General features: G+C 40.4%; 1 protein-coding gene across 2 annotated transcripts in view; it reads left to right on the forward strand.

Annotated features, from left to right (window-relative positions):
* Positions 1-943: 943 nt before the first annotated feature.
* LOC106874310 (centromere protein K) overlaps positions 944-12762 on the forward strand; it is a 26785-nt gene continuing 14966 nt past the window's right edge. Inside the window, exons 1-3 of one of the 2 annotated variants that reach the window (XM_014921997.3) lie at positions 944-1148; positions 10421-10461; positions 12525-12569. In XM_014921997.3, the coding sequence (XP_014777483.1) occupies positions 1142-1148; positions 10421-10461; positions 12525-12569 (93 nt within the window). In that variant the 5' untranslated portion in view covers positions 944-1141. The remainder of the gene's footprint in view (positions 1149-10420; positions 10462-12524; positions 12570-12762) is intronic. The other variant, XM_089365421.1, reaches the window with a different exon arrangement.

Below are 12762 nucleotides of genomic sequence, written 5' to 3' on the forward strand. Positions count from 1 at the left end.
ACGTATACGAGCGCATGTGTGTGATGATTCGATCTGTGAGATTTTTTTTCCATGCCTGGAAATAAGACGAGATGATCTCAGTATAAGTCAAAGAAAATTGTTGAACTGAATAACATTAGTAAATATAAATAGACAGACACAACATCCGCGACAGTAGTAGTAGTAGTAGTAGTAGTGGTGGTAGTAGTAGTAGTAGTAGTAATAGTGGTGGTAGTAGTAGTAGTAGTAACAGCAGCAGCAATAGTAATATTGGTAGTAGTAACAGCAGCAGTGGTAGTAACGACTTTGAGAAGAATTTGTAAAATGGGCGCGAAAATAACGTAGTCGTGTGTGTGTTCGCTGATGCAAACAGAATAATGGTGCGATGCATGAAGTAACTTAAATACAATAATAACAGCGGATGTGTTGAGAGTTTTACCGTTGTTTACTTCCGATTAAACAACGAAATCCTTGCCTTTCATCTATCTCGGGGTTTGATAGAAACGAAGTAGCCGTCACCGAGGCTATTTAATCGACTAACTTCGCCTCCACACAAATCTGGGGCTTTGCACAGCCAATTGGAAGAATAAACACTGTTTTACACACAACTTTTATCCATAGCACTGCATGTGTGTGTGTGTGACTGGCTGTGTGTTTAAGAGGTTCGCATGCGGTTTTGGGTTCAGTCCCACTGCGTGGCACCTTGGCCGAGTGTATTCTATTAAGTCGGTGATGTTTCGTATATATATATATTATATACAGTATATATAATACATATATATATATATATATATACATATATATATGTATTATATATATATAGATTATATATATATATGTGTATATATATGTATATACATATATATATATATATATATATAATATATATATATATATATGGTTATATATATATATATATGGTTATATATATGTATATATATATTATATATATATATGCGTTTGTATGTATGTGTTTGTGTGCGCGCGCGCGTACTGGTAGCCGTGAGAGGGCAGCACCAGTGCGCGGTATTTAAATATTTTTGTTGTCAATGAAATATTTAGAAAGTTTTGAAAGTCTGAGGTTTGGTGGAGTTGACACAAGTGTTTCGAGGAAAGAAATAGAGAGGACAAAAGACCATCAGAATCCCTCCTCCGTGTCGCTATGTCAGGTAAAACATTTTGAAAGTAATAATACTAGCATGGCATCTTATATCTATGCATATGTCAGTTACGTGTATATTTTTGCACGCGCGCGCGCGGGAATTTTGTCAATGGAAAGGTTTCGGTTTCAAAGCGACGAAAATGTTTTAATGTTTTGACAAATGAAATTTAGATGTCGAAGTGAATCTAACGGTTTTTGTGTGTTTTTAAATGGCTTATAAACACCTTCCACGCTGCAATCGTATATATGACTAAAATACTTTACTAGATGGTGTTATTAAGTTAGACATGACCTGGGCCTAGACCGGCCGATATATATTCACGTCCATAAAGGGCTTAGCTTTATGGCGTATCATCAGATCCCAGAACCTGTTGGTTAAAGGCATATATATATATATATATATATATATATATATAGATAGATAGATAGATTATATATATATATATATATGCGTTTGTGTTTATGTGTTCGTGCGCGCGCGCGAGCGTAACTGGTATATATATATATTTCCAATAATTCCGGGATATGGAGGGGGGGCGGTTCCCCCCATTTTTTTCCGAACCAAAATAGGGGATTTGCGGTACTACTCAAGCAGAGCGGATCCGAACGCGCAGTCGCGCGTCCGCGCTAGCTAGTCGTGAGTGGCCGACCCTACGAAAAGTGCGCGCGCGCGCAAATGAATACATGTGTGCGCGTGCGCGCGTATGCAAATTAGTAAATAATTTCTTTTAAACAAAGTAAATAATTTTTTAAAAATTACTTTTTTCTTTTCTAAACAACGTAGATAGGTAGAAGGAATAAAAATAACACACTATCTGTTTTTGTTAACTTCATACATTTTTTTTCTTTTAATTAAATTTTGTGAACAAAATAATTTTTATTTTCTAAACAACGTAAATAAATTTTAAAAAAGGTGCACATTGGGATTAGACACTGAGGGAAACTTGATATGCTAGAAATAACAGCTAAACGCAAAAAGAAAAAAAAAACTGTAACCTTTACCTTTCTGAAATCACTGTGGATATATTTCGGCTATGTGCTTGATAAATGTCTGAAAGTTCTCCCACGAATTCCCACACTTCATATCGTAATAATCACGGTACATTGGCTCATCAATATGTGACCATTTCATGTTACCACATGATCCACTTTTATATTTCAGTCTACGTTTTATCTGTGACCAGAATGGGCCACATATCCGTGAAAATCGTAGTTCCTGGCTCCACATTTTCAATGATTGCAGCTTCTAACGTTTCAGCCTTTCTATCAGTTATAATGTTGCAGGTAGCCCTTTTTCTGAGTGACATCGTAAAAGCCTATCACACAAAACTTTTCAACCATTCTGCCAACCTCATATTTCCTCTTGAAAAGCAGGCTTTCATCCACTTGTACAACGTGGTTCAGTCCACCTAATTTTTTCTTATCTTTCAGTAACATGGCTGAACATATTTCTCGGCAGTATTCGTACCATTGAATGGCCGTGTCGTTGCTAATATTGTTTCAACTCATGGAACAAGTTACTGGCAATTCAGATATAAAGTCTGCTATTATTTGAAATAGTGTAAACACTATCAAGTGGCATTTCTCTAAAAAAGTATTTTTCCTTATAGAGATTGTTTTACTGCATGAATTACATCGCCAAATAACTCCGTCAATAGCACGTTGAAAAGATTGAATTTTCATTTGACGACAAGTACATGTCACTCAGAAAAAGGACTGCGCGTTCGGGTCCGCTCTGCTTGAGTAGTACCAGGATTTGCAGCATATTAGGCAGTCGGGGTACTTGATTACACGCAAAAAATCCGAGTTTATTTTTTTTTCTTCTTTGTGAAAATCATGCGGGTGAAAGGATCAAAATATACCATATATATATAATATACGTACCTACAAGAAATTCCTGAAGTAAATCCAGTGGCATATACCTTCGTACTGTTGATGACATCAGGTAGCCAAATACAGTGTGTGGGGCTTTAAACTGCATACTAAAAGGGGTATACCCGAATATAAAATGATTACATATACATACATATGTAAATACACACTGTGTGTGGTACAAATCTTTAATTGCTAAAAATGTCCATGGTCGCCGATTGTCTGAGACATCAGTAGGAATACACTTGGTGATCCTTTCCGTTGATCTCCACAAAGTTTCCTCTTCCCAACATCGTTAGTCAATGGATAACGTCTGTTTACCTAAGACTACCCATCCACCTTAGGCCAGGTGGCTTACAGGTGTTATACCTTGCCAAAGGGTAGACAGTATTTCGCCCAGGACAGCTTATTTTCTTATTCCCTGTTGACTCCTAAATTTAGAGGTTGTTCCCTTATCCACCAAATGAGGACTTGCCGTAGAGGAGTCCACAGTCTGTTCTCTTCCGAAACTGGAGCTTGTCTGCTATCGCGAAGAATGGCATGTTTTCAGAAATCTGAACAAACAAGAACAGAATATGTGTGTATCTCTCTCTCACTGTGCACAGAAGGCTTTGGTCGGGCCGAGGCTATAGTGGAAGACACCCAAAGTGTCACTCAGTGGGACTGAACCCAAAATCATGTTATTGGGAAGCATATTTTTTATCACACATCCTCACCTGCACCTACAAGAGTTTCTGATATTGAGAAATAAAGATCCAAGGATCGCATGTTGATGATCGTCAATATAAACGGTTAATAAAATTCAGTCATTGCTCCATTGTCTGTCTGCTGTAAGATTTCTCAATTTAATGACCATCCTGGTAAAGTTATTCCTCTTCAAAATTCATCCTCTGCAATTCTGTATTTTTCAATCTTTTTTTTTTTTCAACTTAAGATCTCATTGCGTTTGGTTAGCGCTGGTTAGTGGACATGATTCTTCAAATGCTGGATATCAGTTTTCTATTTCATTTAGTCAGATAGAAAGAGGGCTAGCACGTATGACCCTTTATTGGAGACTCCTCTGTGGGATGGGACAAGTAGAGGGAGAGTTATTTTCAAGCTAGGGACCTGGCTCCAAATACTTGCAACAGAGTGGATTTCCTTAAATGCACTCACCTTTTTATGTTGGATGGGGGGGGGGGGGGATAAATAGACAAGTCTTGCTTCCACACCTGAAATTTCTTCTCTAGTTCTGGTAGTGATTCAGTAATAAGAACAAGGTCATCAACATAGAGGAACTCTCAAGAGCAACCAGTCTTAAATCTCTGTGTTGAGGGGCTGAGAACTGATTTTTGGTGAACTCCCACCTGTACACTAATTTCTTAGCTCTACTCAATTCCGACTTACACCTTACTGGCAGCATCCCTGTACATGGCTTGTGCAGCTCTCACCAACCACTCACCTATCCCTAGCTTCCACATTGACTACCTGGTAAGGGAGCCAGATACCCTGCCAGTGGCTTTTTCCATGGCTTTGGCACAAAACCAAACTGCATCTCATCTAGGTTAATTCTCTTCCTAATTAATTAAGCTGTGACCCTTTCTGTGACTTTCATCACCTGGCTCAGCAATTTGATACTTCTGTAATTATTTTTAAGACATCACCTTTACCTTTGTAGCAATTTGATTATGGTACTGCTACACCAGTTGTTGGTTATGACTCCTTCGTGGATAACCCGATCAACTATATGAGTGACCAGGCCATATCCCACTCCGCCAGATATTTTAAGCATCTCAGCAGTGATTCCCGATGGGTTAGAGGCTTCCTTTGTCTTCATATCGTTCATAGCTTTATCCACCCAGCTACTGTCTATTCTGATTGCTGGTCCCTCTGTTGGGCCCACATTAGGCAGGCTCTCCTTCCATGAGTTCTCTACATTGAGCAAGCTTTCATAATGGTATTTCCATGCCTCTTTGCAGAATCACTGACTGCAAGTGAGCCATCGTCCATGCAAACCCTTCTCTCCTACAACATCACAATTTTCTCTGAAACACCTTCTTCCTTTCTGCTTCTCTCCCGGTTAAAACTACCTGCCTCTTAGCTTCCCTTCAAGCTACTTGATATAATTCTCTGCTACCATCACTCTTCCAGTCTTGTTCCTTGCTCAAATGGCCCTGTCTACTTCACTGTTTGACCACCATATCACCTTAGGTCTGAAGGTGACTTTGCACCAGCCACAAACTAGTACAGTGACCCTCATTAAGTTGTCCTGTAGGAACCTCCAGTTCTTTTTATCATATGTTACTATCTCCTCCTCCTCCTCTGATCAGAGGTTTGTTCTTTAGGGCAGACATGTGGCCATAAACACCAACAGATCGTTAATTAGTCCCATCTTTGATATTAAAATTCATTTGGTGTGTCCCAGGTCCCTAGTTTGAAAATGGCTCTCCCTCTACTTGTCCCATCCCACAGAGGAGTCTCCAATAAAGGCTCATACGTGCTAGCCCTAAAATAAGTTACAGAACATAACCTGGTCAGGGAACGATTGGGAATGTTTTCAGCCTGACCATTCAAGGGAGGCAATTCATGTATGATGTCGGTTATGGCTGAAAAGTGAAGCCAAACGAATCTCTATTATAATTTGTAGACAAATTTATGCAATATCTGCTGTAATTGGAAGAGTATTGATAGAATTGAATTTGTGGCATTTTAAAAAAAATCTTTACTATTTTATTTCTTTTTATGTGCAAGTTTGGCCGTGCAGTTAAGAAGTTTGCTTCCCAACCACACAGGCTGGGGGTTCAGTCACACCATGGAGCATCTTAAGCAAGTGTCTTCCCTATAGCCCGGGACTGACCAAAGCCTTCTGAAAGGATTTGGTTGTGGAAACTGAAAGAAGCCTGTCATCTGTGTGTGTGTGTTTGCAGGCGTCTCCTTGGCTTACATCACATTAAATGAGCATCACCATTGTAGAAGCAATGTATTTCTTTCCAAACTTCCCTGGAAATGTGTCTGGTCATGGGGGAGTTATTACCTTGTCTATAAAAATATGAAGGTTGTCAACAGGAAGGGCATCCGGCTGTAAAACAATCTGCCTCAACAAACTGTGTGATTCATGGAAACATAGAAACGTGGCTGTGATAAGATGATGATGATGATGATAGTAATTTAATTGGAATCTTAATATTTGCAGAAAACTTATAAAATTATTAAGCTACAAGCCTTTAACAAGATCCCCAGGGTCTCTCACTGCCTTATTTAGTGGGCAATGCAGAAGCTAGAGATAGATGAGTGATTGGTGAGAGTTGAACAAGCCATTTACAGGGATACTGTCAGTAAGGTGAGGGCTGGCAATGAGTATAGCCAAGATTTTAGTGTAGAGGTAGGAGTTCACCAAGGATCAGTTCTTGGCTCTCTCTTGTTTATCGTTCTCCTCCAAACCTTAAAGACTGGCTGCCCTTGTTCTTATTGCTACACTACCAGAATTACCTTTTACTTGTTTCGGTCATTAGACTGTGACCATGCTGGGACACCACCTTGAAGAATTTTTAGTCGGATGTATCGACCTCAGGACTTATTTTTTAAAGCTTGGTACTTATTCTATTGGTGTCTTTTGTCAAACTGCTAAGTTATAGGGACGTAAACACACCGGCATTGGTTGTCAAGCGGTAATGATGAGGGTGGGGACAATCACATTAATATATACATATATATATATATATATATATATATACACACACACACACACACACATATATATATATATGTATCATCATCATCAACATTTAACGTCCGCTTTCTATGCTTGCATGGGTTGGACAATTTGACTGGGGACTGGCGAAGTGGATGGCTACACCAGACTCCAATCTGATCTGGCAGAGTTTCTACAGCTGGATGCCCTTCCTAACGCCAACCACTCCGAGAGTGTAGTGGGTGCTTTTTACATGCCACCGGCACGAGGGCCAGTCCTGCGGTACTGGCAACAGCCACGCTCAAATGGTGTTTTTTTACGTGCCACCTGCACAGGAGTCAGTCCAATGTTTTGTTCACATGCCACTGGCACGAGTGCCAGTAAGGCGAAGCTGGAAACAATCGCGCTCAAATGGTGCTTTTTATGTGCCACCGGCACGGGAGCAAGACCGCTGCTCTGGCAGTGATCCTGCTCAGATGGTGCTGTTATGATGTTCCCCTGGCTCAGGTGCCAGTTATCAAATTTGGTTCAGTTTCGATCTCACTTGCCCCAACAGGTCTTCGCAAGCTGAGTTTAGTGTCCAATGAAGGAGAGGTTGGCATGGGTGCCAGTTGTTGAATTTAGTTTGATTTCGATTTCATTTGCCTCAACAGGTCTTCGCAAGTAGGGTTTTGTGTCCAAAGAAGGAAAGGTACGCATAAGTGGGCTGGCTACACCCTGGTAAAGGCCACAGGTTATGGTCTCACTTGTCTTGCTGGGTCTTCTCACGCACAGCATATTTCCACAGGTCTCCGTTACTAGTTACTATCCTCATCCATTCTCGCCACATGACCATACCATCACAGTCATCTCTCTTGCACACCACATCTGATGCTTCTTAGGTCCAACTTCTCTCTCAAGGCATTTACACTCTGTTGAGTATGCACACTGACATTACACATCCATCGGAGCGTATATATATATATATATATATATATATATATGTAGCTAGCTAGATGTGGATATGTAAAATATGGGTTCCAGTCAGTTTCTGTCTGGCAAATCCACTCACAAGGATTTGGTTGACCTACATCTGTAGTAGCAAAACCATGCTTGTGGTGCCATGCCAGGCATTGGTACTGAACCCAGCAGTGCATGGTTTGGAAGCTAGCTTCTTAACCACCGATCCATACCTGCGTCTATCATATATATAGAAACTGACTGGAACCCATATTTTACATATTTGTATCTGTCTGTCTATATATATGTACGTATGTGTGTGTGGAGAGGTTGAATTTTAATTCATCCTTTACTTTGGAGGGTTTCAAAGGGCAATTTCTAACAAAGATTCTTCGTATTTTGCTGGCAGCTTCCTGGCGTAAGATTTTTGTGAATATGAAATTATTATTACATGTATATGGTGTGTTATGAAATTTTTTGGAAAGGTATTCCATAGAAACTCAACAAACATGTTAAAAAATGGAGAAGAGGTGTCGAGATATAAACAAATTCTAACGTGATCATTGCCTGAGCAGCTGTCTGGCTTCCGTGCCAGTGGCACGTAAATAGCACCATTTGAGCGTGATCGTTACCAGCGTCACCTTACTGGCACGTTAAAAAATCATTTGAGCGAGGTCGATGCCAGTGCCGCTGGACTGGTTCCTGTGCAGGTTGCATGTAAAAAAACACCATTTTGAGCGTGGCACGTAAAAGCACCCACTACACTCTCGGAGTGGTTGGCGTTAGGAAGGGCATCCAGCTGTAGAAACTCTGCCAGATCAGATTGGAACCTGGTGCAACCATCTGGTTCACCAGTCCTCAGTCAAATCGTCCAACCCATGCTAGCATGGAAAGCAGATGTTAAACGATGATGATGATGATGATTATGTGTATATATATATATACAGGGTGGCCAAAACTCACCTAACAGTAAATCAAAACCATTCAATTGCAAGATTTTGTTTCTGTTTAACAACTGAATGAGTTTAATAAAAAGATCTAAATATAAAAAAATTAGAATTGTTCAAACTGAAGTCCTTCTTGAGCGACACATTTTTCCATCCGAGTCAATGCAGAATTACAGATGGTATTTATGGAATTTTGATTTACTGTCAGGTGACCTTTGGCCAATTCTGTATACACATACACACACACACACATATTATATATGTATGTGTGTAATGTCAGTGTGCACACATGACAGAGTGTAAAGCTTTGAGAGAAATGTTAGACATAAGAAGCATCAAATGTGGTGTGCAAGAGAGACGTTTGCGTTGGGATGGTCATGTACTGCGGATGGACGGGGAGAGCTGAAGTAGGGAAGTGTACACTGTAGGTTTGGATGTTGGAGAGCATAGCATAGGGAAGTTGGTTGAGCATCTCTTGAGCATGGTTTCATTTTTGTAATAAAGATGGATTTTTTTAAGAAGCATCTTTTGCCGAACGACATGGCCGATCGTGTTCTCCCAACGTCAAAACAAGGAGACACAAACACAATGGATGTCTTTCAGTATCCACCTATCAGATCCACTTGTAAGACTTTGTTTGACCTGGGGCTATAGAAGATAATAATTATCTAATTAGGAGTTGTGCATTATTTACATTCAACGGATATTTGTCCTCATCTTGTTTGTTGTTAACACAATGAGGATAAATATCCATTGAATGTAAATAATGTAAATAATGCACATAATTGCTCATCTCTTAAATATAGAACTAATTATGATTTGTTGTTAATTAGTCTAGACTTGTTTGGCTGCGTACTTTAGAAGTTTGCTTCACAAAACCATGGTTTTAGTTCCATTCTCTTCTGTTTCAATTCAGGCAAGTGTCTTTTATCACATTTCTCTTTGGTTGTTTGTAAGGCGTCGAGCTGGCAGAATCATTAGCCCGCTGGGCGAAATTCTTAGCGGTATTTTGCCGGTTACTGTGTTCTGAGTTCAAATTTGTTTGTAGGGATCAAATGTTTGTGCCTCACATTAGCTCACTCTCTCCATCAAATCGATGTTGTCTAAACAGGTGAACAAATGTATCATACATCAGGTGTCGAAGTGATCAGAGAGCAATGTGAAATGAAGAGTTTTGCTCAAGAACACAACACACTACCTATTCTGGGAATTGAAACTACGATCTAGTGATTGTGAGTGCAACACCCTAACCACTAAGCCATGCGCGCTGACATATAATAATAATAATAATGTGAAGAAGACCTGGCAAATAAAGTGAGATCACAGCTGTAGCCTACACCAGTGTCGCATAACCATTGCACTTAAAAAAGTACCTTTGGATCATAGGGTGACATGCCGTGTTTGAGGAGACTTATTGAGTCGAGTACATCAACATCAAACCACAATCAAAGGGAAATTGTAGTTCTGGCTGATGCCAGTGCCGCCTGACTGGCTCCCCGTGATGGTGGCACGTAAAAAGCACCATCCGAATGTGGCTGATGCCAGTGCTGCCTTGACAGGCTCCTTGTGATGGTGCCATATAAAAGGCACCATCTGAATGTGATCGATGCCAGCCTCCTCTGGCTCCTGTGCCAGTGGCACGTAAAAAGCACCCACTACACTCGGAGTGGTTGGCATCAGGAAGGGCATCCAGCTGTAGAAACTCTACCAGATCAGATTGGGGCCTGGTGCAGCCTCCTGGTGTCCCAGACCCCAGTCGAACCATCCAACCCATGCCAGCATGGAAAACGAACGTTAAATGATGATGATGATGAATAATGATAACAATAATATATTTCTTTGTGTTTGCAGGTGACCTCCCAGAGACTGTTACAGAATCAAAACCGAATAAAGTAAGTATAGAATGAACTAAATAATAATTACCTAATTATGAGTTGTTGTTGTTAATTAGTCTAGACTTGTTTGGCTGCGTACTTTAGAAGTTTGCTTCTCAAAACCATGGCTTTAGTTCCATCCTCTTCTCTTTCAATTCAGGCAAATGTCTTTTATCACATTTCTCTTTGGTTGTTTGTAAGGCGGCGGGCTGGCAGAATCGTTGGCATGCTGGGCGAAATGCTTAGCAGTATTTCGCCTGTCGCTATGTTCTGAGTTCAAATTCCACCAAGGTCGACTTTACCTTTAATCCTTTTGGGGGTTGATTAAATAAGTACCAGTTGCGCACTGTGGTTGATGTAATCAATTAGCCCCCCCTCCCACCTCCTCCTCCGCCGAAATTGTCATTACAAATGGAGTGCCAGTGTATACAGCAGTGATTCCTAATCTGGAGTCTGCGGACCCCTGCCGGTCCACAAAGGTAGTACTGGTGTTCTTTGAAATAAATTCAAAATTTCATATCATCATCATCATCATCATTTAACTTCCATTGTCCATGCTGGCATGGGTTGCATGGTTTGACCAGGGCTGACAAGCTGAAAGGCTGCACCAGACTCCAGTCTGATTTGGCATGGTTTTCCATAGTTGGATGCCCTTCCTAATAGCAACCACCCTGAGAGTGTAAGGGGTGTTTTTATGCGCCACCGGCATGGTTGCCATTTGTGACACCGGGGTGCGTTCACATGCCACCAGCCTGGGAGTCAATTTGTGTGATGCTGGTATCTGCCATGACTGCAATTTTACTTGGTTTGATGGGACTTCTGCTGAAGTACGACAATGCCAAAGGTCTTGGTCATTGCCTTTGTAAAGATGAGCATCTAAAAGGGGTCTGAGAAAATTCATTTAAATAAAGGGGGTCCTTGGTAGTGAAAAGATTGGGAACCCCTTGTATACAGTCATCATCATCATCGTTTAACGTCCACTTTCCATGCTAGCATGGGTTGGACGATTTGACTGAGGACTGGTGAAACCAGATGGCAACACCAGGCTCCAATCTGATTTGGCAGAGTTTCTACAGCTGGATGCCCTTCCTAACGCCAACCACTCAGAGAGTGTAGTGGGTGCTTTTTTGTGCCACCAACACGAAGGCCAGTCAGGCGGTACTGGCAATGGCCACGTTCAAAATGGTGTATTTTACGTGCCACCTGCACAGACCAGCTGCACTGGCAACGATCTCACTCGAATGACTTTTCACGTGCCACGAGCACAAGTGCCAGGAAGGCGACGCTGGTACCGATCATGCTTCAACAGTGCTCTTAGTGCTCCACTGGTACAGGTGCCATAAAGAAATATGGTGCTCTGTTGTAGTCGACCCAGTTGCAAACATTTCCAAGGTCAACCAGCTTTTGAAGACTTTTTTTCACCATTTTGTAATTTTAAAGGTGAAACTTTGATAAACCTGATGAAAAACCTCTCTTTACTTTCTGTAAAGTATTAGTTTCAAATTTTGGCACAAGGCCAGCAATTTCAGTGAGGTGGGTTAAGTCGATTACATCAACCTCATTTCTCAACTCATTTCATCTCCCCCCCATCCCAAAGGACGAAAGGCAAAGCTGACCTCAGCAGAATTGAAGTTCAAATCTTAAAAACAAACGTAAAGCTGGTAACCATTTTGTCTGGCACGCTGCCTTAACTTTCTGTAAAATGTGAGATTTTCAGTAATATTTTAACAAACCTGGGCACCAAACCATTAATCCATTAATCGTTAATTAACAAAGTTAACATTTACATTAATGATTTAACTTTTAAGTTAACTTTGGAAATCATTATTGTACTAATGAACTTCCGTTACATTTAACTTCTGTTAACTTCAATTGAATTGAAGTTAATGGATTTTACAGTTTTGGCACTTTTTAAAGGTGTTTTTTGGTGGTTTTTAGAGCAAAAACTGTTTTTTTTTTTCTATAATAAAAATTAACTTCAACAGTTTATTGATGTTAACTTTTTGATTAATGGTACTCACCTTTGTATTTCAAATGGTATTTACTTGAGATGTTTAAAAACGTAACATTTTATTTTGTAGGTTCTACATGATGCTTGTGAAGATCTTTGGGCTGAGATTTTAAAAGTAAGGAAATGGTTTTTGATATCCCCCCCCCTACAACTATTTTAATTTTTAAAACTGTGTCATTGTTGTCATCATCATCATTATGAATGCCAAGCAGTACAGCTTGTCGTTTCCAAATTTCTGGCAGAGTGAATTATGTCATGGTGCTGTTTTTCTCACAGACGGTACCCAACTGACCCTACTATACTGTGTA

This window comes from Octopus bimaculoides, chromosome 1, assembly GCF_046866305.1.
Source record: "Octopus bimaculoides isolate indiv1 chromosome 1, ASM4686630v1, whole genome shotgun sequence".
Classification (NCBI taxonomy): Eukaryota; Metazoa; Mollusca; class Cephalopoda; order Octopoda; family Octopodidae; genus Octopus; species Octopus bimaculoides.